At 41.0% G+C, this 24,756-nt stretch overlaps 1 protein-coding gene and 1 pseudogene across 6 annotated transcripts in view; one reads left to right on the top strand and one right to left on the bottom strand.

Moving 5' to 3' along the window:
- Window positions 1-1,263: 1,263 nt before the first annotated feature.
- REPS2 (RALBP1 associated Eps domain containing 2) overlaps window positions 1,264-24,756 on the bottom strand; it is a 202,365-nt gene continuing 178,872 nt past the window's right edge. For all 6 annotated transcript variants that reach the window (XM_034950360.3, XM_034950359.3, XM_055106835.2 and 3 more), the window contains 4 exons: window positions 20,667-20,750; window positions 19,170-19,315; window positions 15,606-15,711; window positions 1,264-7,184 (listed from right to left, as the gene is read on the bottom strand). In XM_034950360.3, the coding sequence (XP_034806251.1) occupies window positions 7,116-7,184; window positions 15,606-15,711; window positions 19,170-19,315; window positions 20,667-20,750 (405 nt within the window). In that variant the 3' untranslated portion in view covers window positions 1,264-7,115. The remainder of the gene's footprint in view (window positions 7,185-15,605; window positions 15,712-19,169; window positions 19,316-20,666; window positions 20,751-24,756) is intronic.
- Window positions 21,283-22,706, top strand: LOC112438329 (non-histone chromosomal protein HMG-17-like; annotated as a pseudogene).

The raw sequence follows: 24,756 nt of genomic DNA, 5'->3' as shown, positions 1-24,756 counted from the left end.
CAACTGTAAGCATCCACCCTGGATGGTGAGGTGAATGAGATTCATTGAACTCCCAGGGTTCTTTGTTACAGCAGTTGTCCTACCCTTATACAACATAGCACCTATCCCACTCTGCACTGCAATGCATTTGTAGGTCTCTGTCTCACTGGACTGTGGGCTCCTTGGGGGAAGGAGTTGTGTCTTGTTAGTCTCATCTCCAGCTCCTAACACAGTGCAGTTAAACAGGAGGAACACATTAAATAAATATCGATGGAAGGAGGGTCATGGGAAGGAACAAACTCATGGATAGAAAATGTAGCACAGCAAAAACTATGCCCTGGAAACACAATTAGCCTTTGCTCTGAATCAGCTGAGACTCTGGATGAGTCAGTTTTGCCTTTCTGCACCACAGTTTCTTTGACCGTAAAATGAGATTGGCTAGTCAGTAGTTCCAGCTGTAGCGTACATCAGCATCACCCAGAGGGCTTATGAACACACGGATTGCTGGGTCCCACTACCAGGGTTCCTGATTCAGTTGGTGCAGGGCAGGGGTGGCAAGAATTTGCATTTCTAATAAGTCCCTGATGATGCTGATATTGCTGGTCTGGGGACCACACTTTGAGAACCGCTTGCATAGATTATCTCAGATCCCTTTTATTTCTAAAGTAAATGACCCAGTCATCCACATCAATGCTTAGGAATGGTCAGGGCCTGGTGATCTCCAGTGTCCAAGCTTATGGGCCAAATGACAGATGATTCTTCCAGAGTTAGTTTGTCCTTTGGGACTACTAGATTGGAAATATCCTATCTGTAGCCCACCATTTGCATTCACAATATGGAATAAAACCCCTCACCCAATAGGAGAGGTGCCTCCCCAAATTATTCAAATTTTAAAGGTAAGAAACTATAACTAGGGTGCCAGATTACTTGGTCGAGATTTCAAGCCAACTCTTTCTGATCCTTCCCCATCACCCCAACTGCAGCTAAGGACATCATGATGGGAATATTTTTGAACAAAAGAACACTGACAAGATAAAGCAAATAACCTGGCCCCACATTAAGCCAAGTTTTCAATTTAGCAGATCTTTAAAATGCACTGTGAGTCAGCCATGATATCCCATGACTGCCAAGTGTTTACTGTGTGCAGGTATTTAAGAACCTGTCTCAGATCACCAGGAGGTAAAAGCAACCAAATCTCAGACTTTGACTTAATTGGAAAGACTCCCAACTCCTTTTCCCATCATTTTCATTAAATACATGAGAACAAATGCAAACCACAATATATCGACACCAAGACTCCATAAAACCCACACTTAGTTATCATACATTTATTTTTAACATAGCACCCCAGTTTCACATCATGTATATTTTCCAAAGTTGGAGATCTTTAACTATGTTCTTCACAGACTTTTCAACAAGTGTGAAAAAGAGGCAGTAAGGTTAGCTTGAGTCTACAAGTCACAATCCAAATATAGGACACCTATGTTTAAGGTCAATATACATAATGTTCCCAATGCTTAGCAAATGAATGAGACTCTGGCTGAGTAAAATATTAACACAACTTGTTAGCACATTATCATGAAAAGACAGAAGGCATCAAATATATACTTTGCTGTTACACTTTTTACTGTTCAATGTACTTGTAGTGAAAAAATATACATTTTTACTTTCAAGGTTAAAATAGACCATCAGCTCATTATCTCTCTTAGCCAATAGCTATGAAGACTAAAATGGCTCTTCTTGCTTCTGGCTCACTTGAACATCTTATTTGTGCTGAAGACAAAAAGGATAGCAGTGCTAAAGAAAAGGGTATACCCGGTTCCCAAGATAGGTGCGGTTGAGGTTCTCGCACAAGGTGACTTAAAACAAAAATAACACAACTCAGTTGATCCAATCTCCACACAATGGGGTTGCATAATCAACTGTTCCAGCCCCAGGGAAGAGCTCCCTGAAAGAGCTTTAGGATCTGGCCCTGTTGTTCAACAGAGGTCTTCAGGACGGAATTGGTATCTGAAGGTTTCTTTACTGTAGTTTCCAAATTCCAATTTAAGCACTTTTAAAGTCTGGTGTCTGCTGGTCCTCAGAGTCATAAACCCACTTCTCTAATATCCCACAGCCATGACATTAGCTTACAGCAAGACCAGAGTATTCACAAAACATGAAAAAAGGAGCATTCCCCAATTGTTGACAGCAGAGCAAGGCTTCTGTAACTAGAACATGTCCTGTGTATTGAAACCCTGCAATGCCTCCTAGAAAAGGTTCCTTTATCATCATGTGTGTTGGCATGTGTAGAAAATAACTATACAAGCCTAAAAGCAACTGTGTACTTCAGATGTCTTGCTCATACTAACAGACTGACTGCTTTAGGGCATGCATGTAACACAGCCTCCAAAAGCCTTTTTTAGAAGAGGGCAACAGCTCTTCGAATCTGCTTGCGTTGCTTTTAAAGTCTGGCCCTCCATGTCTGCTGCTCTTGGGAAATTCACATAACCAGATGCATTTCTCCTTACAAACAAGCGAAGCAGGGTGGCTCACAGAGTAATACCCACATTCAAATTGCCATCAATGACTGACCTATCGGTGTTGGTAGGATCTCCCCTAGCTTGTGCTGAAGGAGGAACAAGACATGTGAGCTGAGGACTCCAAAAACACAAATCCCCACTTCTTACTAGGAAATTGAACCATACTGAGTCATGATACAAAAATTAAAAAAGTAACAAAACACCCATAACTAAAGTATAAATTCAACTGATCCTTTGAAATCAGAGTTTTAAAAGAATACCCTTGAAACAGTAAAGCAGTTAGAAAGAAAAACCAGAATTACTAGTGTTCTCTTTAAACACAGTGGGAAAACACCTCTTAACTACTATTTCATTTTGTTCACATTCAGAATGTTCAAACCAGAACCTAATGATCCCTACTTGTCAATAATATGGGAAGCTCTGGTTGCCATGATACGTTATATTCTTTTCTTTTTATTTTTAAAACCACATTCCCTTGGTGATATCTAGTGAGAAGGTGTGATTCTAGTTTGTGTTGAACAAATGTTTTTAGCTCTAAGGTGTTACACTGTAATTGAGATCTTTCCAACTACTGCTTAAAAGAAGACATTGGCAAATGCCTGCCTTAATTGCAAAAAACACATGAATTCCAATATTACCTTATTGATCTTCTGAGTACACATCTATTATTACCATGGCTGTGAGATCATTTAAGAAACAGACAAATGTCATTTAGAAACAGACTATAGAATCAAATCACAACTAAAGAGAATGCTTTATGATAGCTCAGACAGTGGTAGGAAATCAAAGGCAAATTCACATTTTTGATTACTCACCCTAAAATACGCTGAAATTGAACATTTGTGACCCAAGTAACTAAAAATACATTGAAGAAAACTATAACTTAACTACATATTGAGTTCATTTCAATCGCAGTAGTCTATTTCAAAAACAACCTCCCATAAGGAATACAGGAATGGAATCCATTGAAAGCAACAGCTGTCAAAAACTCTGCCAAGAAACTCAGAGTAACTTATTGCATCATAAAAGGTGAGGTGTTCAGGAAAACAAATAGCTCAATCATATTCTTTTCTTTCAGATTTTGTCACTTCAATCTAAGAGAAATTTCTAGAACTAAACTCCCTAAAACATGTTTTCAAATTTAAAGACTAATTAAGTCAATGAAATTCAACATGATAAACAGAAAAAAAAAAAACCTCCTAATCTATTTTTAGTATTGATAGAGGGTAGAGAATCTAACTCAAAATCCATAAAATCAGGTTGGCGCCCCAAATCTGCCACTAGTTACCTCTTTCTATGGATTTTTTGGGCCAGGAACTGTTGTTTCTTAGGGCTTTGGTTTCCCCACATGCAAACTGCAAGTGATGGGTACCAGTCCTGCCCAGCTCTGACATCCTATTCTCCAGTGACAGTAAGATGGGCACAGCTTCCAGCTAAGCTGCCTCCTCTCCCAATCATGCCCAAGCACTTGTTTAATATTTGTAAAGCAGTTAGATCCTTCCAATTAAGGCAAATATCTGCCTCAATTACAACATATACATTCATTCCAGATATCTACCTTTTAGTTTTGCTTTGATGTCTGCTGGATAGGAAAGTGGCAAAAGCAATATGCCACATACGAGAGATGCCGAGGGACCAAATGAGCCAGCTGTCAGCTACTACTGTGCTTTCATCTGTGGGACTGTAGGATCCCAATGGGGGAAGACCACTTAACAGCAAGGTAATTCAACCCCTATGGATGGGGACAACATTGACCTTCTGTCTATAGAATTCTCCCCAACAGGCAGGTCTAACTTTGGAGTCGTTTTATGGAAGAGGTATAATGGTGATTTCAGTAATTCAGCCATCTTATAAATCACATTAAAGGCTCACAGAAATATTATCAGGCGTTACAATCCTAAATTAAAGTGCACATCCTAAGAAAACACAGAAAGAGAGGATGAGCACTACTTAGGTAATAATAATAGTAGTGTGTCATTACTTGTGTGTTATGCACACACATTTAACTGTTTTTTAAAAATCTACTTCTAAGCAACTAATATACTGGTTATAGTTGAGTCCACCCAAGAAGGTAGGCATAGATATTATTAGTGTGTGCTCGTCTATCTTAAAATATTGATGAGATTATGAAACTCAGGGGAATTTGATTGTCCAATGCAAGTTTTTTCCCTTAATGAAAACCAGGCCAACCAAACAAAACCCCAACCTCCCAATTTGGCTCACTCTGGCACTGACTTCATGGAGGGGAGGGGAAAAGCATGTCAATATTTTTAAAATGAATACTGCAGACTAACATTCCTTAGTTTATACGTCTGCCTAATGGAAATGAAGTGCTATCCCAACTGAGAGCATATGTACTGGAAGATTATGAGATAAAGTGCACATGCTAGTCTTTCCTGGATTGAATTTACCAAAAGCCAAACATGCTGTGAAACGTCTGCAATCAGAACAGTGCTGATAGCCGGGCGGGTGGCTCACGCCTGTAATCCCAGCACTTCGAGAGGCCAAGGCGGGTGGATCACTTGAGGTCAGGAGTTCGAGACTAGCCTAGCCAACATGACAAAATCCCATCTCTACTAAAAATACAAAAATTAGCTGGGCGTGGTGGTGGGTGCCTGTAATCCCAGCTACTCGGGAGGCTGAGGCACGAGAATTGCTTGAACCCAGGAGGTGGAGGTTGCAGTGAGCTGAGATTGCGCCACTGCGCTCCAGCCTGGGCGACAGAGCAAGTCTCCATCTCAAAAAAACAAAGCAAGTCTCCATCTCAAAAAAACAAACAAAAAAAAACACTGCTGATAAAATTTGTTGTAGCCCCTAGATCTCAGAACATGGAAAAAGCAGTTGCCTAAAAATTTGTGCTAACCCATTCATAATCTTCGGAAGAGTTTAAACTTACTCCCAACCCTTCCCCCACAAAAACAAAAAAGGCAGCAAATGGGGAAGAAAAAAAGGGAATAGAGAAATAGTTCAAGTTTCATGATTTTCAAAATCAACTCAAAATCCTTAAATATGCACAGAATAGATTCAACAATTTGTTTTTCTGTGGAAAAAACATCATCTGTTTGAGCCTTTATCCTCTGCCATTAAGCTATTGATAAAGCTTGCCAATGGACTAAGGAAACATTAAATAAATGCCTGCTTGTTCTAAAAGCTCTCAGCTCTATTGAAATCAAAGGCTGAATCCCACATACTGCAAACCTATCCAAAACTGCTTCAAAAAGACCCTATACACCCCCACCCTGCTACCCTAAGAATGGGGAAATTAGTAAAATGCACAAGAGACAGCATTTCTTGCCATTAGTCTCTCAAAGTGGTGTTAACGCTGGCATGCCCTGTGAGGGTCAGTAGCCCTGTGCCCCTGTGGTCCCATTTTCAACTTGGGCTTTCAGGAGAAGCACTAGCTACTTAAATTTCTGTAGGATACTGGCTTCTGCAATTTGAGCTTACTGTTTTACATTACCTACACTGGAGTTAATTGGGCTCCTCTGAATCTGATATAAACCAATCACTTCCCAAGAATACACTTTACAGAGAACAAAACAGTCACATATCCAGCATGAGGACCACTTCTCTTTCATTATCTCTTCATACCCCATACATTTGCAATCCAGGTTAAAATAAAGATTAAAATAACTACTAGAGATTGTTGGTAACAACCATTTCCCCTTCTTCCCCAGTTTGGATAGCTGGGTTCAAACAACAAATGTTTATCAATCCTAACAGTCTCATCAGCCTTTCATATTTGATGGGTGGTTTCCAAACTCATGCATTTACAGATATATTATCCCATGCAGGATAAAAGTAGAGATCTGGCAACTATTTATTTAATTTGGTCAGGCAAGGCAGTCAAAGCAGACTTCTCTTGCCCAAAAATTTACATGAAAGGACTGAGTTGTCTGGGTTGACAGCCTAGCTTGGCCAAGTTAAACAGCTCATTGCCAAAACCTCCACTTTACAGAGGTGTAAAGACCCAGTAAGTCTTTGACATTCAATAGAAAACAATAGTCATGTATTATTTATAGTTAGATATAATATCAAAATGGCACTAGAGAAGCAATTTTTGGCATATAGTGGTAGAGGGCACAGCGCCAGTCTAAATCTGATGCTTTTATTTTAGCTTTTGTTTTTATTATGGTCACACCAATGACTATCTAGTTGGAATCCCAATTACTCAGGAAACCAACCTACTCTATGTGATATACATACAAAAAGCATCCTGAAAGTACTTGGTTACAAGCATCCTGAAGGTTCTTGGTTATAAGGTTTTATAGAAAACATAAATTCTTTAAATAAATAATGCTCTAAGTTATTTTTATTTGCTAGAAGACTGATTTTTGGTAAGGAGCAGCATCTAATACCTTGCAGAAGTACTTAAGAATAGGAGACAAATTCCACTGATAATTAGCATTTCAAGTGTGATAATCAGTTGAAGTATTTTTTCCACCACAGTAAAACATACAAGTGAAGTGCAAGAGAAAAGGTCATATGGATTATATTTTGCTGCTCACAGCTTTTGACACAGTCAAACATCTATGACAAGTAGTTGGGTTCAAAACATTCAAAAGAAAGATCTTGGCAGACAAGGTCACCCACTGTCACTTGAACCATGGGGGGTCACAACACAGTGACCGGACGAAGTTGTTCCAATTGGTTTTCCAATGCAATTCGTTCTTGATGAACTTCCTGAGTTGTACAAAACACAAGAAAAACAAAAAAGCAAAGGGGTCATTTCTTGAATTCATCCCTACTTCATCAGATTTAAAAGGAAACTTATAACTGGACCCACAAATACAAGTGCTGTATAACTCAAGAACAGGAGGACTGGGAGGTATCAGATTTAATGCTGGTAACCAGACAAAAGGGGCTTCACAATTTGTAATCTCTCAACTCCTTTCTGAAGGTGATGAAATGAAACTGACCTACTCCCCTCTACCACCCTGCCCTAGTTTTAGCCTGTTTTAACAAGATCAGTAGCTGGTAGACAGAGTCATTAAAAATTAAAAGACTAGGAGAAAGCAGAAAGCAAAAACAGACTACCAATACTGAGCAGTGAGCCAACAGGACTTAAATTTCTAGTTGCAATCTCTGGCTCATAATCCCGCACCATACTCAGTCAGGTCTGAGGGCCAAAAAGGTACGCTAGTTGCCCCTCCACCAAAGTCTCATCCAGGTTTCTGCACAACGTATCGTGTAAGGTACAACATCTGGGTGAAAGGCAGAAAAGAGGCTGAGCAATCTGCTCTTTGGGAATTCAAACTTTCGGGCCTAAAACGGATTTTTTTGGCAGGAAGAGAGGGGACACATAAAGGTATTCAAGTAGAATCAGTCAAGGTGGGAAAGAATCCTGTAGAAAGGCTGAATTGTGAGATTCAGAAGAATCAGCATACTAATAGTCAGTATACAACTTCACAAGTATTTATTCACATGCTCTCCTAGCCACCCAGCCGGAAGTCTTTTGGTTTCTATCTCCTACAGGTGAGGTAATGCTGTAGCTGTGATGGTATCAGCAAAGAATATGCCAGATCAGAGCAATAGGGCTTATATTCAAATGACTTGAGAAAGATAATAAAGTTAATGAACAAGATACTTCCAGAAGGAAATAAGATAACATAATAGAGAGTAACAGAGGGGGATATGGGAGAAAGGAGAGAGAGTGCCCTGGGAAGGCTTCTCAGAGTTAGCACTACTTGAGCAAAGACTTGAATGAAATGAGGAGTGAGCCATATGAAGATATGGGGGGAAGGATATTCACAGAGACAAAAGGGCAACTGCAAAGGCCCTGAGGAGCGAGTGAGTTTGGTGAATCTGATGAACAAAAAGCCTGTGTGACCAGAGTAGATGGAACAAGGAAGACATTGGCAGGAAATGAAGTCAGAGATTTAAGCAAGGAGCCAGATCGTACAGGGCCTTGTGGGCAGAGGAAATAGTATAGAAATGTAGGGCGGATGGCATTGAGGGTTTCTTTCTTTTTTTTTTTTTTTTTTTCTGAGACAGAGTCTGGCTCTGTCGCCCAGGCTGGAGTGCAATGGCGCTATCTCAGCTCACTGCAAGCTCCGCCTCCCAGGTTCACGCCATTCTCCTGCCTCAGCCTCCCGAGTAGCTGGGACTACAGGCACCCGCCACCACGCCCGGCTAATTTTCTGTATTTTTAGTAGAAACGGGGTTTCACCACGTTAGCCAGGATGGTCTCGATCTCCTGACCTCGTGATCTGCCCACCTCGGCCTCCCAAAGTGCTGGGATTACAGGCGTGGGCCACCGCACCCGGCCTGGCATTGAGTGTTTCTAATCAGGGAAGGAACATGACCCAACTTAAAATTCAAAATTTTCACTCTGGCTACTGTGTAGACAGTAGATTATAGCAGGGTGAGAGTGGAAGCAGGGGAGCAACTGGGAGGTTACTGCAGGGACCCAGGTGAGAAATGAAAATGGCTTCCGTCAGGGTAGAAGCCATGAAGATGAAGAGAAGTGGATGAATTCTAGATAAATCTTGAATCTAGAACTGGTAGGACTTGCTGATAAAGTTGATGTAGGAGAGAAGAAAAATCTGAGGATGACTCCTGGGATTTTTGTATGAAGAAAGTAGCTGGCTGGTAGTGATATTGAGAATGAGAAGATTAGATAAGAAATGAGTATTTCAAGGAGAGGGTTGGCAATTAATTATCTGAGATGTGTATTGGATATCTAAGGAGAAAACACTGAGTAAGAAGTTATATATGCAAGTCTAGAGCACAGAGGAAAGGAGAAGTAGGGCTTGAGACATAAATTAGGTTTCATTAGTTTATGGATGGTCTTCAAAGCCATGAGACCATATAACATCATCTAGCAAAACAGTATAGATAGAGGTTTCAGGTAAAGATGGAAGACTGACCAGGGGTACCACACTCCCTCCTGGAGCACCACTAAAACAATACAGCAACTTTTCAAAGTCACGGACCCACAAGACAGGGAAAACAAAAGGGACAAGATGATAGCAATAAAATTTGAAAGCTGAGTGGCAAACTGGTGAATGGTAAATGACTTAGGAAATCCAGGAAAATAAATGTGGGAATTCTGCCAGCTGCTGAGTTTGTCTATTCCAAGCATGCATTCCAGAGCTAGGGAAATAACCATAGGGTGAGTTTGGGAGTCCACTGGGTCCACTGTGAGACGAACGTAAGCTAAAACTCCATTGATCACCTGATCTCCCTAAGCCCCAACTCTGATGGGCCACAGTGACACTTTGCATCTCCTGGAATTAGTGTGAGTTCAGAGCTAGTGTCTAGTAATTCCCCAAAAGTCTAATTATTTCCCTTCCTCTAATGCACAGTCACCCTGGTAAATGGCAGCAGGGTCCCCTTAGGAAAGGCTAGGAGAATGATTTGCAGTGTAAATTTTTGGCTGCACAGTGGGGTCCTTCCTTAAGGAGACATAGATGCCCCTTCATCATTCAAGAGGTTCTGGATTTATAAACTGGCTTAGCCTGGGAATTAATTGAGGGGCTATGACTATAGTTCTGTTTCAATGATTCGTCAGACTTCTGTTCACTAGACTTAGAACTTTTCCATTCATACAGATCAAGTAAAGAAAGCTGAGTCCCAGGCTAACATGAAGAAAAATAAGAACCAACTTGATTTTACGTAGGAGAATTCCTGAAAGACTCAAATTGGCAACACCAGATACCTATTAAAGTGGGAGTACATAAGGGGAGATGGGAGTTGGCTAAAATAAGTGTTGGCTGAAAATCTGTTTCAGAAGCAATTAGATCCCCAGATCATTCCTGCCACCAGGGCAGAATGCTGAAGGTTTATTTCTTGAAAAGGTACAACAGAGAGCATCTGGATTAGCAAGAAACAAGCACAGTTGAGGACAAGACACTGGGCCAGAAATAGGGAGAGTGAATGAATATCCTGGAATGCTGAGACCTACAGCCCTCTTGCTCCACTGAACCAACTCTATCCCTCCATGTAGGTGACCAAAACAGTCTCCACTCTGGACACTCCAACCAGACCAAGAGGAAAGAGCTAATCATACTCCCTTTGGGGGTTCCCCAACTATACAGCCGAGCCAAATTGCCAGACAGTGAAGCTCAGAGTTGACAAGCCTTACAACGTGCAATGAACTTCCAATCAGTGTTTTCATCTTCCTTTTAAATATGAGCAAAGAAGGGCCATCAGATATCAAAGGAAAGCATCTAAGATAAAGCACATACAACACAACACAACACACACAAACTATTCAGGAAGAAGAAAGAAAAATGACCATAAAAAAAGATCACAACGAGTTCTGCACATGTCTCCCAGAACTTAAAGTATAATTAAAAAAAAGGTCACAACAATGAAACAAGAATAGGATATCGTCAAAAATAAACGGAGAACAAAAAATTATTGGTTATTAAACAACAGAAGATTTAGAATATATAATTAAGTTTCCAGAAATAGACAAAAATAAAGAAGAAAATGTAGGAAGAGAAAAGAAAGAAAACAGAAGAGAAAATATGAGAAAATTAGAGAACTAAGCTAAGAAGTCCAATGTCTGAATATCAGTATGGGAGAATGAGAAAAAAATGGGGGTGAGGGCAGGGGGGAGGAAATAATCAACGACAACAAAAATGAAAATAAAAAACCCTTCAGAACTGGGGAATATCAGTTTCCAAATTAAAAGGGCCCACCAAATGTAGAGAACAATGGATGAAACTGGCCTACCCCAAAGCAGAGGGAGAGAGGAGAAAACCAAAACCAAACAAAATGCAAAACAAAACAAGTTCACATACAAAGTTTTAGAAAACAGAATGAACTTTGAAATTTAAAAAATAACTTTTTAAAATTATCATAGGGTAAAACAATTTTTTTCTTTTAGTGTACAGATTTGTGTAACCACCACCACAAAGAAGACACATTACAGTTCAACCAACCCCAAAAGTTCCCTGGGACTACTCATACAAACTCTCATCTCATGCATAACCCCTGATAGCCACTGATTTGTTTCACATCACTATAGTTTTACCTTTTCAAGAATGTCAAATAAAAGGAATCATACAGTACACAACCTTTTGATACTGGCTTGTCTCACTCTGCATAATGTCTGAGTTTCATCCAAGTTGTGTATCATTTCTTTTCTCTGTTGAGTACTATTCCACTGTATGAATGTATCCCAATTTATTCATTCATCTTTTGAAGGACATTTGTGTTGTTTCCAGGTTTGGGCTATCATGAATAAAACTGCTATGTAAATTCATATATAGATTTTTGAGCGAACATAAATTTTCATTTCACTAAGGTAGAGAGACAGCTGGGTCACATGGTTAGTGTATGTATAACTTCATAGGAAACTGCTGAACGATTTTTCAGAGTGGTGGTACCATTCTGCATTCCCACCACCAATAAATGAGAGTTCTAATTGCCAGCACTTGGTGATGTCACATTTTTTATTTTAGCAATTCTAGTATGTGTATAGTGGTATGTAATTGTGGTTTAAATTTGCATTTCCCAAACGGCTAATGATGTTGAATATCTTCTCATGTACTTATTTGCCATCTTTATATATTCTTTAGTGAAGTGTCTGTTCAAATCCTTTGCCCATTTTTAAATTGAGATGCTTTGGTTTTGAGAGTTCTTATTATTGAGTTTTAAGAGTTCTTTATATAATTGAGATATAAGTCTTTTATCAAATACGTGTTTTGCAAATACTTTCTCCCACTCAGCAGCTTGTCTCTTAATTTTCTTAACTGTGCTTGGCAAAATAAAAGGTTTTAATTTTGATGAAGTCCAATTTTTTTAGTTTTTCTCTGTTATAGATTGTGCTTTTGGTGTTATTTCTAACTCCAGATCATGAAGATTTTTCTGTTTTCTTCTAAAAATTTTATAGCTCTATGTTTTACATTTACATCTATGACTCATTTCAAGTTAATCTCTGTATAGATGTGAGGCTTAGATCAAGGTTATTTTTTTAAATGCAAATGACAAATTGTTATAAAACAATTTGTTGAAAACTATTATTTCTCATTGAATCGATTTTCCACCTTTGTCAAAGATCAAATGGCTGTTTTCATGTGGTCTATTTCAGGACTCTGTATCCTATTCCACTGACCTATGCATCAGCATCTTGATTACTGGAGCTTGACAGTAAAGTGATTCCTCCAACTTTGTTCTTCCTTTTTAAATTTGTTTAAGCAATTCCAGCTCCTTGGCCTTTACATATAAGTTTTGGGATTAGCTTGTCTATACTCACAAAAAATCCTGCTGGGATTTTTATTGGTTTTGTAATAAATCTATAGACTACTTTGGAGAAAAATAACATTTGAAAAGATATTTCATAAAGTAAGATATGAAAGGTAAACAATCACAAAGAAAAGTGGACAACATAATTAGTCAGCAAGGAGATGATAAAAACTATATCACTACAGGGCTAGCTAAAATTAATAAGAATCATAACAACAAATGTTGGCAAAGACGCGGAACAATTGGAACTCTCATACATTAGTGGTAGGAGTACAGATTGCTACAACCACCTCGGAAAATGATCTAGCAGTTTCTCAGAAACTAATCACATACACTTACCATGATACCTACGAATCCCAATCCAAGAGAAATGAGAACATATTTCCATACAGAGACTTATTAAAAAATGCAGTTTTATTCCAAATTGCCAAAAACTGGAAACAGCTCAGGTGTCTGTCAATAGAATTGATAACCAAACTGTAACATATTCACCCAATGGGATACTACTCATCAATAAAAATGAATGAATTACTGATACACGCAACAATATAAATGAATCTCAAAAACATAATACTTAGTGAAAGAAGCTTTACAAGAAGTATAAGTTGTAAGACACCGCTTATATAAAGTTATAGAACAGGCAAAACTATGGTATAAAAATTAGAATAGTGATTGCCTCTGTGTGGGTAGGGCAGGAATTGACTAGGAAAAAGCATGAGGGAGCTTCCTGGGGTGATGGCAATATTCTCTATCTTTTTGGGGGTTTGGATTCCGTAAGTACACGTACTTGTTACAAACTCAGCAAATGTACACTTAAGGTTTGTGCGTGCGCTGGCGCGGTGGCTCACGCCTGTAATCCTAGCACTCTGGGAGACCTAGGCAGGTAGATCACAAGGTCAGGAGATCGAGACCAACCTGGCTAACACAGTGAAACCCCGCCTCTACTAAAAATACAAAAAGTTGGCCGGGCGTGGTGGCAGGCGCCTGTAGTCCCAGCTACTCAGGAGGCTAAGCCAGAAGAATGGTGTGAACCCAGGAGGCGGAGCTTGCAGTGAGCAGAGATCACGCCACCGCACTCCAGCGTGGGCGACAGAGTGAGACTCCATCTCAAATAATAATAATAATAATAATAATATTTGTGCATGCATTTTGTATAAACATTTTACATCATAAGAAAAAACTGTAAAAATATATTGAACTCTAGCTAATTATACGCATGCTAAAATATTCAGGGAAAGTATACAGATATCTGCAATTTATTTGAAAATATGTCAAAAATAAAATGAACTGATGGACACAAGGATAAATGGGTAGATATGTGATTAAAAATAAGTATAGTAAAATGTTATTGTAGAACTGAAGTGATGTCTATACAAGCAGTCACTTATGATTCTTTCAACTTTCCTGTATGTTTGAAAATTTTCATACTAAAATATTGGGGCAAATGGGGTTGGGGTATAAAAGTTAAGTCAGGGAAGGAAGAGACAGCAGAGAATGAAAATGGGAAGCACCAGTGAAGCAGAAGGAAAACCAGGAAAGTATGGTATGTCAAAAACCAGTTATAAAAGCAATTTCAGAGGAGGAAATGATCAACTGTGTAGAATTCTTCTGAAAAAAATAATAATATTAAAACAGCCCCATTGGATTTAGCCACAAGACGGGTGTGAGTGGAGGAGGACGAAGCCAACTGAAGTGGAAGGAAGAGAAAATTACTGGTTTGAAAGTAAAGATAATGAATAAAACCACTCCTAAGAAACTTTGCTGTGAAGGGGACCAAAGAAATGAGGCAGTAATTGGCCAAGTGTAATGGACAATACTGGAGCATATTTACATGTGGATGGCGAATGATCCAGTAGAGAACTGAGGGATATAGTGGGTAGAATCATGTCCTCTCAAAATACATGTTTAAGTCCTAACCCCCAGTATCTGTAAATGTGACCTTATATGCAAATAGGTTCTTTGCAGATGTAATCAAGTTAAGATGAGGTCATGCTAGATTAGGGTGGGTCCTAATCCAATGATTGGTGTCCTTATAAGAGGATACAATAAGAAGAGAAATTTGGACACAGACACAGAGAGATACAGGAAGAAGGCCATGTGACAACAGAGGCAGAGATTGGAGTGACGCAGCTACAAGCCAAGGAATGCCCAGGACTGCCAGCAACATCAGAAGCTGGGAAGAGGTAAGGAAGGATTATCTTCTAGAGCCTTCAAAGAGAGCATAGCTCTGCCAATATCTTGATTTCAGAGTTCTAGCCTCCAGAGCTGTGAGAGAATCGTTTTTGGTTATCTTAAGCCACCACATTTGTAGTATTTTGTTATAGCAGCCCCGAGAAACTAACACAGGGGAGAGTAACGATGAAGAGAAACAGGGGTGATGTCATTGAGAAGGTGAAATGGAACCATTTGCAAGGCACCAGAGGAGGGGCTGGCCTTTGATAGTACCAAGGTGACTTCCTTCTACTGAAATAAGTATTTACATCCTCTTTCAGAGAGGATGTAAATAATTAAGGGCTTACCCAGAAGCTTTGGATAATAAAGAATGCTTCAAACAGCCTTCGTAATAGATTGTCTTTCCTTTTAACTCATACACAATATGAAACCTACATATTAAAGTCACTAGTCTTCCTCTGACTATGCAAGAACCAACCCATGAAACTTAAATACAGTAATTCTCCACCTTCCAAAAAGGGTTTGAGAACAAAGAGGCAAGTCTTATCAACAGAGATGGAACTAAATGGTCAGCCAATGGACACATCAGATCACTGTACATGATAGGTATGGAGACATCACTATGTACCCCACCCTATAAATATGTACAATTATTATATGCCTATTAAATTTTAAAAAAGCTTTTTAAAAGCCAGGGAAAAGCCTGGTCATCCAAATCTGGGACTCATTCCTTACCTTGAGCTGCTGCTGGAGCTCACTGTTCAGCCGAGCCAGCACTGCGTTTGCCTCTTTATTTTTGCGGATAGCAGTTTGAATGGCCTTCTTCTGTTTGGAAGACTGCCTATAGAAAAGCACAAACACTTCAGTGAAAAAGGACTTAGAGGTCTGGACCCTTGAGGGTCAGAACTCTGATTCATGAGAGGTGTTAAACTAACAAGTGGTTAACAACACAGGGCTCCAAAAATAAAATCTCATATTCATAGGCGGTCAGGAAGATAGACACCAAATGAAACAAATTTATTGGGATGAATTATTTACACCTGAAGTAATTCCCATTTTATAACTTGAATAAAAGCTGTGAAGTGGGCCTTTTCAAACATTCGTGTTCCATTTATTCCAAGACATTTTAATAAGTATTTCTTCCTGACAAACCATATTAACTGGAATGCCCTTTTTGTGTAAGAATTAATAGCACTTAAAAGACCTGCAGGTGTCCCCTGTGAACAAGTCTGAAGGAAAATAATACAAGAACATTCTTTTTAGCAAAAATTCTACATTAACTTAGCCAGACTACCTACCTACCTCTACCTTATGTATTATTAGGCATGAATGCCTAAGTATATGTGTGTGTGTGCATAAATGCGCACTCATGTGTATGTGCATGGACCAGCATATATCTGTGGCTCTTGAGAAAAATACAGAACGTTTTAATACCAGTATTTCCCAATTAACAACAAATTCACAGAACACGCATAACCAGAGTGACCACGCATCCTACTGTGCCCATTACAGTCTCCATTTAAAACTGTCTGTCCAGCATAAGTACATTAGCACTCTCTTTACTTTTCAAAACCGTCCATGGTTGGGATGATAAATCAGTGCGGTTACCACAGGGATAATCTACAACCTTTCATCCCACAGCAAGAAACACCGAATTCTTAGAGCAAAAGAGCAACTGATGTTCTCCTAGAAAAACAGCCATATGTGCCATTACTGGGAGATAGGTTCTAGAAAAGAGCAACTGAACTAGAATGGACTGTGACCACTGTACAGATCTGATTAATATTGATAATTGGCTGGGTGCAGTGGCTCAGGCCTGTAATCCCAGCACTTTGAGAGGTTGAGGCAGGATGATCACTTGAGGCCAGGAGTTTGAGACCAGACTGGGCAACATAGTAAGACTCCATCACTACAAAAAATAAAATGAAATTGGCTGGGAATGGTGGCTCATGCCTGTAGTTCCAGCTACTCAGGAGGCTGAGGGGGAAAGGATCACTTGAGCCCAGGAATTCGAGGCTACAATGAGCCATGATCATGCTACTGCACCCCAGCCTGGGTGACAGAGTGAGACTTTGTCTCTAAAAAATAAAAATAAAAAATAGAAAGTGAAAAGACAGCCCACAGAATGAGAGAAAATACTTACAAAGAGGGCTCAATTTTCTCATATATCTGACAAGGGAGTTGTATCCAGAATATATAAAGAATTCATAACTCAAAAATAAAAAGATTAATAATCCAATTAAAAGTGGGCAAAGGGTGTGAATAGACATTTCTCCAAAAAAGATAAACAAATGGCCAATAGGCACATGAAAAGATGATCAATGTCGTTAGCCACAAAAGAAATGCAAATCAAAACCATGAGATCACACTTCACACTCACTAGGATGGCTATAATAAAAAAAAAAAAAAGGTAAGTGTTGACAAAATGGAGAAATTGGAACCCTCATACGTTGCCAACGGGAACATAAAATGGTGCAGCCACTATGAAAAGTGTGGTAGTTCTTCGAAATATTAAAGACAGAGTTACCACATGACCTAGCAATTCCACTCCTAGGTACAGACCCAAGAGAAATGAAAACGTAAGTCCACACAAAAACATGTACACAAACAGTATAGTGGCATTACTCTTAAGAGCCAAAAAGCAGAAATAACCAAAATGTCCATCGACTGATGAATGGATGAATAAAATGTGGTCTATCCATACAATGGAATATTATTCAGCCATAAAAAGATAAGTTCAGATTTATGCTACAACTTGGATGAACCTTGAAAATATTATGCTAAGTGAAAGAAGCCAGTCACAAAAGACCACGTTTCATTATTCCATTTATGTGAAATGACAAGAATATGCAAAGCCATGGAGACAGAAAGGAGATTCGTGGTTGCCAGGGGCTGAGGGGGAAGGAGAGAATGGGGAGTGATTGCTAATGGGCATGGATATATATTATTTTAGGCATGACAAAAGTTAGATTGTGGTGATGGTTGCATGACTTTGTGAATAAACTAAGAACCACTGAACTGTACATTTAAAAACATGAACTGTATGCTATGTGAATTATATTGCAATAAAGCCGTTATAAAAAAGAGAAAAAGAAAAGATCTCTGTATGAACTCCACCAGATGCCCTGACATCTACTCTGGAGACTGTTAAGCCACTGCTGACTAAAATGAACATAAAGCTGAAATTAAAGTGGAGTGCTGGGGTAGAACATGGAAGAAAATTGAGCCATCTTTGTCCCTGATAGGGATTCTTCACCTTCCAGGCTTAACAGGGGCTGGAAGATGGTCAAAGTTCTCGGTGAATGTGATGAACAAAATATACTCCCTTTATGGACTGATACCACCAGGGACCTGTCCACTTGAAAAAAAGAAAATCTTCTGAAGGAGAGGGCTGCAGAGATTCAGAATGGGACTTTGGCTTCAAAGACAAGTTGCTAACATCTCCCACAGAACCTGCTGCTTTTCGTTCTACAACGTGTAAGCAGAAGAAAATCTGCAGCAGCATCTGAGACCTGCAAGACCCCAAAAGCAGGGTCATGATGGGTCTTGAGCATTTATGTTAGTGACCGGTCAGGCTCACTTGCAGTCAAGTGACAGGAGCAGGTTTCTGTCCTCAACACCTCCCTCAATTTCACTACAAAGAAATTGAAGCAAGTGATGGCTCTTCTCAAAGCCAAAGTTTTACAGAGAAGGATAGTTTGTCCAGAGCATCATTGTCTCAGTCCCTGGCCATGTCCACAGGTGTCTTCACCCTCCCTCCAGTACCTGTTCCAGCTGGTTAGATAAATATAATGGAAGTTCTGCATGTATCCATTCTGTGCTGAGGCGACCAACAACAGAAACTCTTTACGGAGATTTTAAAAGAATCACATACCACACCTACTGAAAGTGTGTCTGTGGGTGAAGGAGCTAGCCATTTGCCCTGAAGGAAAAGGAGATAACACAGGCAGAGAGGCAAAATTGCCACTTACAATACTTTCGTCTTGCCAGGAAAATCTGGGCCCTCACAAGGAAGAGGAGTAGGAAACAACAGAAGGTGAGAGGAAGGGAAAGAAATCAAACCAAACCAAACACCACAGCCTAGGACTCGCCCGCGCCTTTAGGTCAGGTTAAGTCCTATAGCTTATAAAGCCTTCTATGTGACTGGGAGACTTGAATCCCATCACAGAGATGAGCAAGATAAACTTACAACCATGAAATCCTTCTGTTGGTGTGCACGTAAATGTCAACACATTTACATATCCGTCGACATCTCAGAGCGAGATTCCTACCTCACTCTTGTTTATGTGGTCTACTTACTTTTGGACTGTTGGATGCGGTTTCATGGTTGCTGCAGAAGCTGGCCCACTTGCAGCAGTAGAAGGCTCTTGGTTTTCTGTAGCTTGGTTTTCTGGTCTGAATTTCCTACGAATGGGCTTTGATGGTGGCTGAGAATACAGTACATCCTGTGGATTTAAAACAAAATAAAAATTAAAAAGTTAAACATTTCAATGTTCCCTCCACTCTTCCTTCCAGTGTCCCACATGCCTTTAGCCCCAACCCCAAGATCAGGAGGGTACTCTATTTACTGACCCATGGCTCAGCAAGAACTGGGGGGACACAGGCATCAGAGTCCAGTGGTCTTCCCTTTTTTCTTTTTCTTTTTAAATGTTTCAAGAAGTCTATTACTTCTTGTCACCTGAAACTCACACAGACCCTGTGTGCATCTCACACCATGGGGCCTTTCCTAACTGAAGACAAGATAGGCTCCTGCCTCACTTTGAAGCCTTTTAAACCTAAATTTTGGCCAGGCGCAGTGGCTCATGCCTGTAATCCCAGCACTTTGGGAGGCCGAGACGGTCAGATCACGAGGTCAGGAGATCGAGACCATCCTGGCTAACACGGTGAAACCCCGTCTCTACTAAAAATACAAAAAATTAGCCGGCCTGGTGGCAGGCGCCTGTAGTCCCAGCTACTCGGAAGGCTGAGGCAGGAGAATGGCGTGAACCTGGGAGCTTGCAGTGAGCCGAGATCGCGCCACTGCACTCCAGCCTGGGCGACAAAGCGAGACTCCGTCTCAGAAAAAAAAAACAAAAAAAACAAAAAAACCTAAGCTTTGGAAGTTTTTAAAGGTCTTAGTCATATGCTCATCATTCTCCTATCCCCAATTCCTACATAAAGTCAAGAAAAAGAGCCACAGTGTATTCTGGAAGGACACAGTTGGTCTGCTTCTTTGGAGGACTCTACCTCACCTGTGCTCCTGAGCCCAAGGCCCACTCTCTCTGAAAGGAGAAGAGCCTGGGAGAAGGACAAGAAGAGGGTGAGGAGACGAATGGAGAGCATGATGAGTGAGGGGTACTTACTGAGCAAATTACAGGTGACCCAATGGCATGGCTGGGCAGATGCCAGGTGAAAATGCCACGATACAAGAGGAAACCATGGTACAAAGACCAAAAAGGAGAGACTACCCCACCCCAAGAGGTATTCACAGAGGCTTAGCAGGTGGATGGGGTTTTGCTAAAGACATCTGTCCCTCCCCACAGCCCTTTTAGCTCTTGCCATAAACAAGGCCACCATGTTTAGCTGGGGGGCTAAGGAGGTTGAGTATGTACTGTCATGTACAAAATGCATCAAGGGTCAAGCCCAGGAATCTTCAGGACCCCAATCTTCACAAAGAACCCACATTCTAGGAAATCTGGATCATTGACATTCATTTCAGGACACAGAAACCTTAAAACAATAGATCAGCTAATAGAGATAAGAAGCCCGGGGTGGGACTCGCAACGCCATCTGACAGCATCCTCAGGCTGACCTTACCTTCTTTGCTGGACTACTTTCTGCAGCCTGGGATGGGGCTCTGCTCAGCTGTGGGAGTAACTCGGCCTCCGACACTTGTTCAGACTGTAGCAAGAGATCAGAGAGAGGACAGAAATGCAAAACCACAATCACCTAAATATATAATAAAGAGCACTTAGGAAGATAGTCACCAAGGGAAAACTGATTTAGGCCAAGTTGCAGCCAAGAATGCTTAAGTCTGCTGATCCTTGGGAAAAACCTCCCATAGATGCTGCTATTAACCTTCCCATCCTCCTTCCCAGATTGTTCAACCTTAGGAAAAGGAATCATGGGAATCTCTTCTGTAATTGAACATATGTATTGCTAAAAAACTAATGCTTCGCAACAACAAACTCTAAAAGTAACAAGGCTTATCGGAAAAACAGGGTTGAAAACAAGATTTTAACTTGAGCACCAACAAAAACAATCAACATCATTAAAAACACTGAATTTTTTAAATGTTAAATTTCTAATAAAGAAATACTCTATGAGCAGTGTGAAGAAGAAGAGGTAAGAACTATCCCCCAGGCCAACCAAACCCCACGCACTGCTGCATCCCCAGATCCAGCACCTACATTCCACTGCAGTCGCCGCCACCATGCCCAAGAGAAAGGCTGAAGGGGACGCTAAAGGAGATAAAACCAAAGTAAGGACAAACCACAGAGAAGATCTGCAAGGTTGTCTGCCAAACCTGCTCCTCCAAAGCCCAAGCCTAAAGAGGCCCCTGCAAAGAAGGGAGAGAAGGTAAAGGGGAAAAAGGAAAAAGACCATGCTGGCAAGGAGGGGAATAACTCTGCAGAAAATGCAGAGGCCAAAACAGAGCAGGCACAGAAAGTTGAAGGCGCTGGGGATGCCAAGAGAAGTGTGTGCATTTTTGATAAATGTGTATTTCTGGTGACTGTGCAGTTTGAAGTATTATTTTTTTTTTAAGTTTTATAAAAATGCAGAATTGTTTTTATGTCTTTATTTTAAGCCATGTTGTTAGCACACAGAACACGTCATTGTTGTTTTATGGAGAAGGGGTATATGTCACTAATAGAATGTCTCTGAGGCCAGGCACCGTGGCTCATGCCTGTAATCCCAGCACTTTGGGAGGCCGAAGCAGGCGGATCACCTGAGGTCAGGAGTTTGAGACCAGCCCGACCAACATGGCGAAACCCCGTCTCTACTAAAAGTACAAAAATTAGCCAGGCGTGATGGTGGGTTCCTGTAATCCCAGCTACTCAGGAGGCTGAGGCAAGAGAATCACTTGAACCCGGGAGGCGGAGGTTGCAGTGAGCCAAGATCGTGCCACTGCACTCCAACCTGGGCAACAAGAGCAAGACTTCATCTCAGGAAAGAAAAAAAAGAAAAAGAATATCTACGAAGCTGGACTGATGTGGAGAAAACACCTTTCCCTTCTAGTTTTGAAAGACATCTTCTTGGCTCCCAGAAAGAGGGACTGTCTGACGTTGACACACACAGTCACCTTCGCACAAAGGCCTTGTGGTGTGGAGAAACAAATTCCTCTTTATGTCCCCCTCTCCCTCTCTGCCTTCAGTATACACTTAACTCCCTCAAACCCAGATACCTGTTGGGGTCTGGCCCCCAATAACTGGTTACCAGTCAGGCTGGCAATCTGGACTTTCCAGCGAGAACCCTTGAAAGACCCGTGCTCTGTTTCTAGATTGTGGATCTTCAGATAAATTCTGCCATTTTCATTTCATTTCCTGAAAGTCAGGGTCAGCTCATGAAAAGTTGTTAAACAGCACGTTGAATGTGAAATGTCAACCCTCACTCTGAACTTTCCCTCTTCAGGGTACCAAATGAAGACTTCATTGGGTTTTACCATGGCTTTCTGATTTTGGAAGTCCATTGAAGGAGGGAGTCTGAAAGTTGTATACTATTAATGATTGTCACTCATGTCCTGCCTGAAATACCATGATTGTTCACAAAAAGTATCTTTAATAAAGCTGGACACAGTTTGGGGAAAAAAAAACACTCTAGTAAATATGGCCCTTCTTAAAAAAGGAAGGGGGACTGTGGTCGAAGGAGTTATCAGAAGGGTCAAGGGTGCTGAGTGGAATGGAATCAGTGACTAAACTCACCAAGATTGGCAAGGAATGTCCCCAAAGCACTTCAAGACAGAGTGGGTGCCAATCAGTCAAGTGGAAGAACACAGGGTGACTGCGCCTCATGAGCAGCTCTCTATGTCCCCCATTTCCCCCAGTCTTCTGCCTTCAGGTGTGTTGGTCTGCTTTCAGCCACTAGTAGCCAGTGATGCCAAAACATTCATGTGCTGAGAATGAACCCTACATATGAACCAATGTGACTTCTACATCATACTGACACCAGTCATCTACTGACCCACAGATAATCCTCATTACAGAAACACACATTGTAGCACAACAAACTGACTTAGTATGCCCACTTCATCCCTAACCTGGCCTTCTCTAACCTCCTTCAGAGCATGGCTTCTTCCTCTGACTCCACTGAAATGGCTAGTTCCCAAGGGCACTAACATACCCCCATTTAACACGTTATGGCTACCTCTTCTCGTCTTCTCCTCATTGATCTTCTGCCCAGTATAGCACCTTTGACTATCTTTTTTAAACTCCTGCCCCTGGCATCTGAGAAGCTGCAATCTCCTAACTGTAGTCATTCACCCTTTTTCCTGTTTTGACTCCTCTTATCCCTCAAATGTAGGATTTCTCAAGGTTCTGTCTTTAGTTGCTCCACCCATTTTTCCCTCCTTGTTCATTCTCTCCCAGGGTAATCCCATCTGTTCCTACATTTTATCCCAAGCAATTCCCCATCTCCTCTAAATCCACTATGCAAGCACTCAATATTCCTGACTTCTAGTTCCAACTAGTTCTTATAGCTTTCTCCCTTCCATTAACGATAACTATATTGTTGTTGTTGTTACTAATAGGTACTATGATGCACACAACACTTACTATGCGTCATACATTGATCAAAGGGCTTTGCATGGATCATTGCAATTCATCATCACAGCCCTAGGAAGTAGTTATTATCCCCATCTTATTGGTGAAGAAATTGAAGATCAAGAAGTTAAGGAACTCACCCAAAATCACACAAATAGCAGAGTCTGAACACAGGCCTTGATTTCCAAAGCTAAGCTTATAACCACTATGCCATACAGTCTCAGGTATTCTCAGGCCTGAGTGTTACTCATTCAAGACATATTTATTAAGCAGCTACTACAGGCAGGCCCTGTGCTAGCACTGGCACTCAAGGATGAACAAGATACAGATCCTGCTTAAGAGAAGCTTGAAGTCTAGTGGGAGCAACAGGGAAGTGACAAAGCCAACTTGCTTCAGTGGACTGTGGAGGGCAAGTATGGGGAATACAGAAGCACCCAGTCTCATGGGTCGGCAAAGACTCAGGAGCAGGTGATGTCTCAGCTGAGGCCTGGGCTAAAAGAGCAATGTGTGGGAATGGTGAGAAAGACCCAAAAGTAAGTTCACAAAGGGCCTCCCATGCTCCAACATCCATAATTTCAGCCAGGGCTACCACAAGAACACTAAGGTCAATCCCCAAGATGGGAAACACAGGAGAAGCAGGAGTGAGGGGGAACTCATCTTTAGGCAGATTGAGTTTGAAGTACCTGGGAAACAACCAAGCAAAGCTGTCCAGGAGCCATTCACTGCCAGGAGTCTAGGGAACACAAGCCCTCACCCTGCTTTCCCTGGAGGTTCATACAAATGGACGCATACTCCAAGCTCTATGAGCCAAAAGTCAGTTTTATTAACAGCTGAAGGAGGGCCCAGTAACCCCCTGAATGCAGGGCCTCCTGTGAATCCCGCTGAAGAATGCAACTTGAACCTGAGGCCCCTTCTTGCCTTTTACCTAGAAATCTATTGCTTGGAAGGTAATATATGTTCTGGCCCAAGTCTACGCATGCAGCCTCCTGCAGGGACCACAGGTATGCAGCAATATCTTGCAGCAGGCAGGCAGAGAGAGGATAATAATTTCAGGCTCTCTGCCTTTCAGTTAGTTGGTTCTCCTCCATCATCAGGTGGACAGAGAAGTGTTTGCTCTACCACTCCATTCCCTGGTGAGATGAGCAAAG

Source organism: Pan paniscus, chromosome X (assembly GCF_029289425.2).
Source record: "Pan paniscus chromosome X, NHGRI_mPanPan1-v2.0_pri, whole genome shotgun sequence".
NCBI classification, from domain to species: domain Eukaryota; kingdom Metazoa; phylum Chordata; class Mammalia; order Primates; family Hominidae; genus Pan; species Pan paniscus.
The sequence above is the reverse complement of the archived record's forward strand: the minus strand, read 5'-3'. Positions and strand labels throughout refer to the sequence as shown.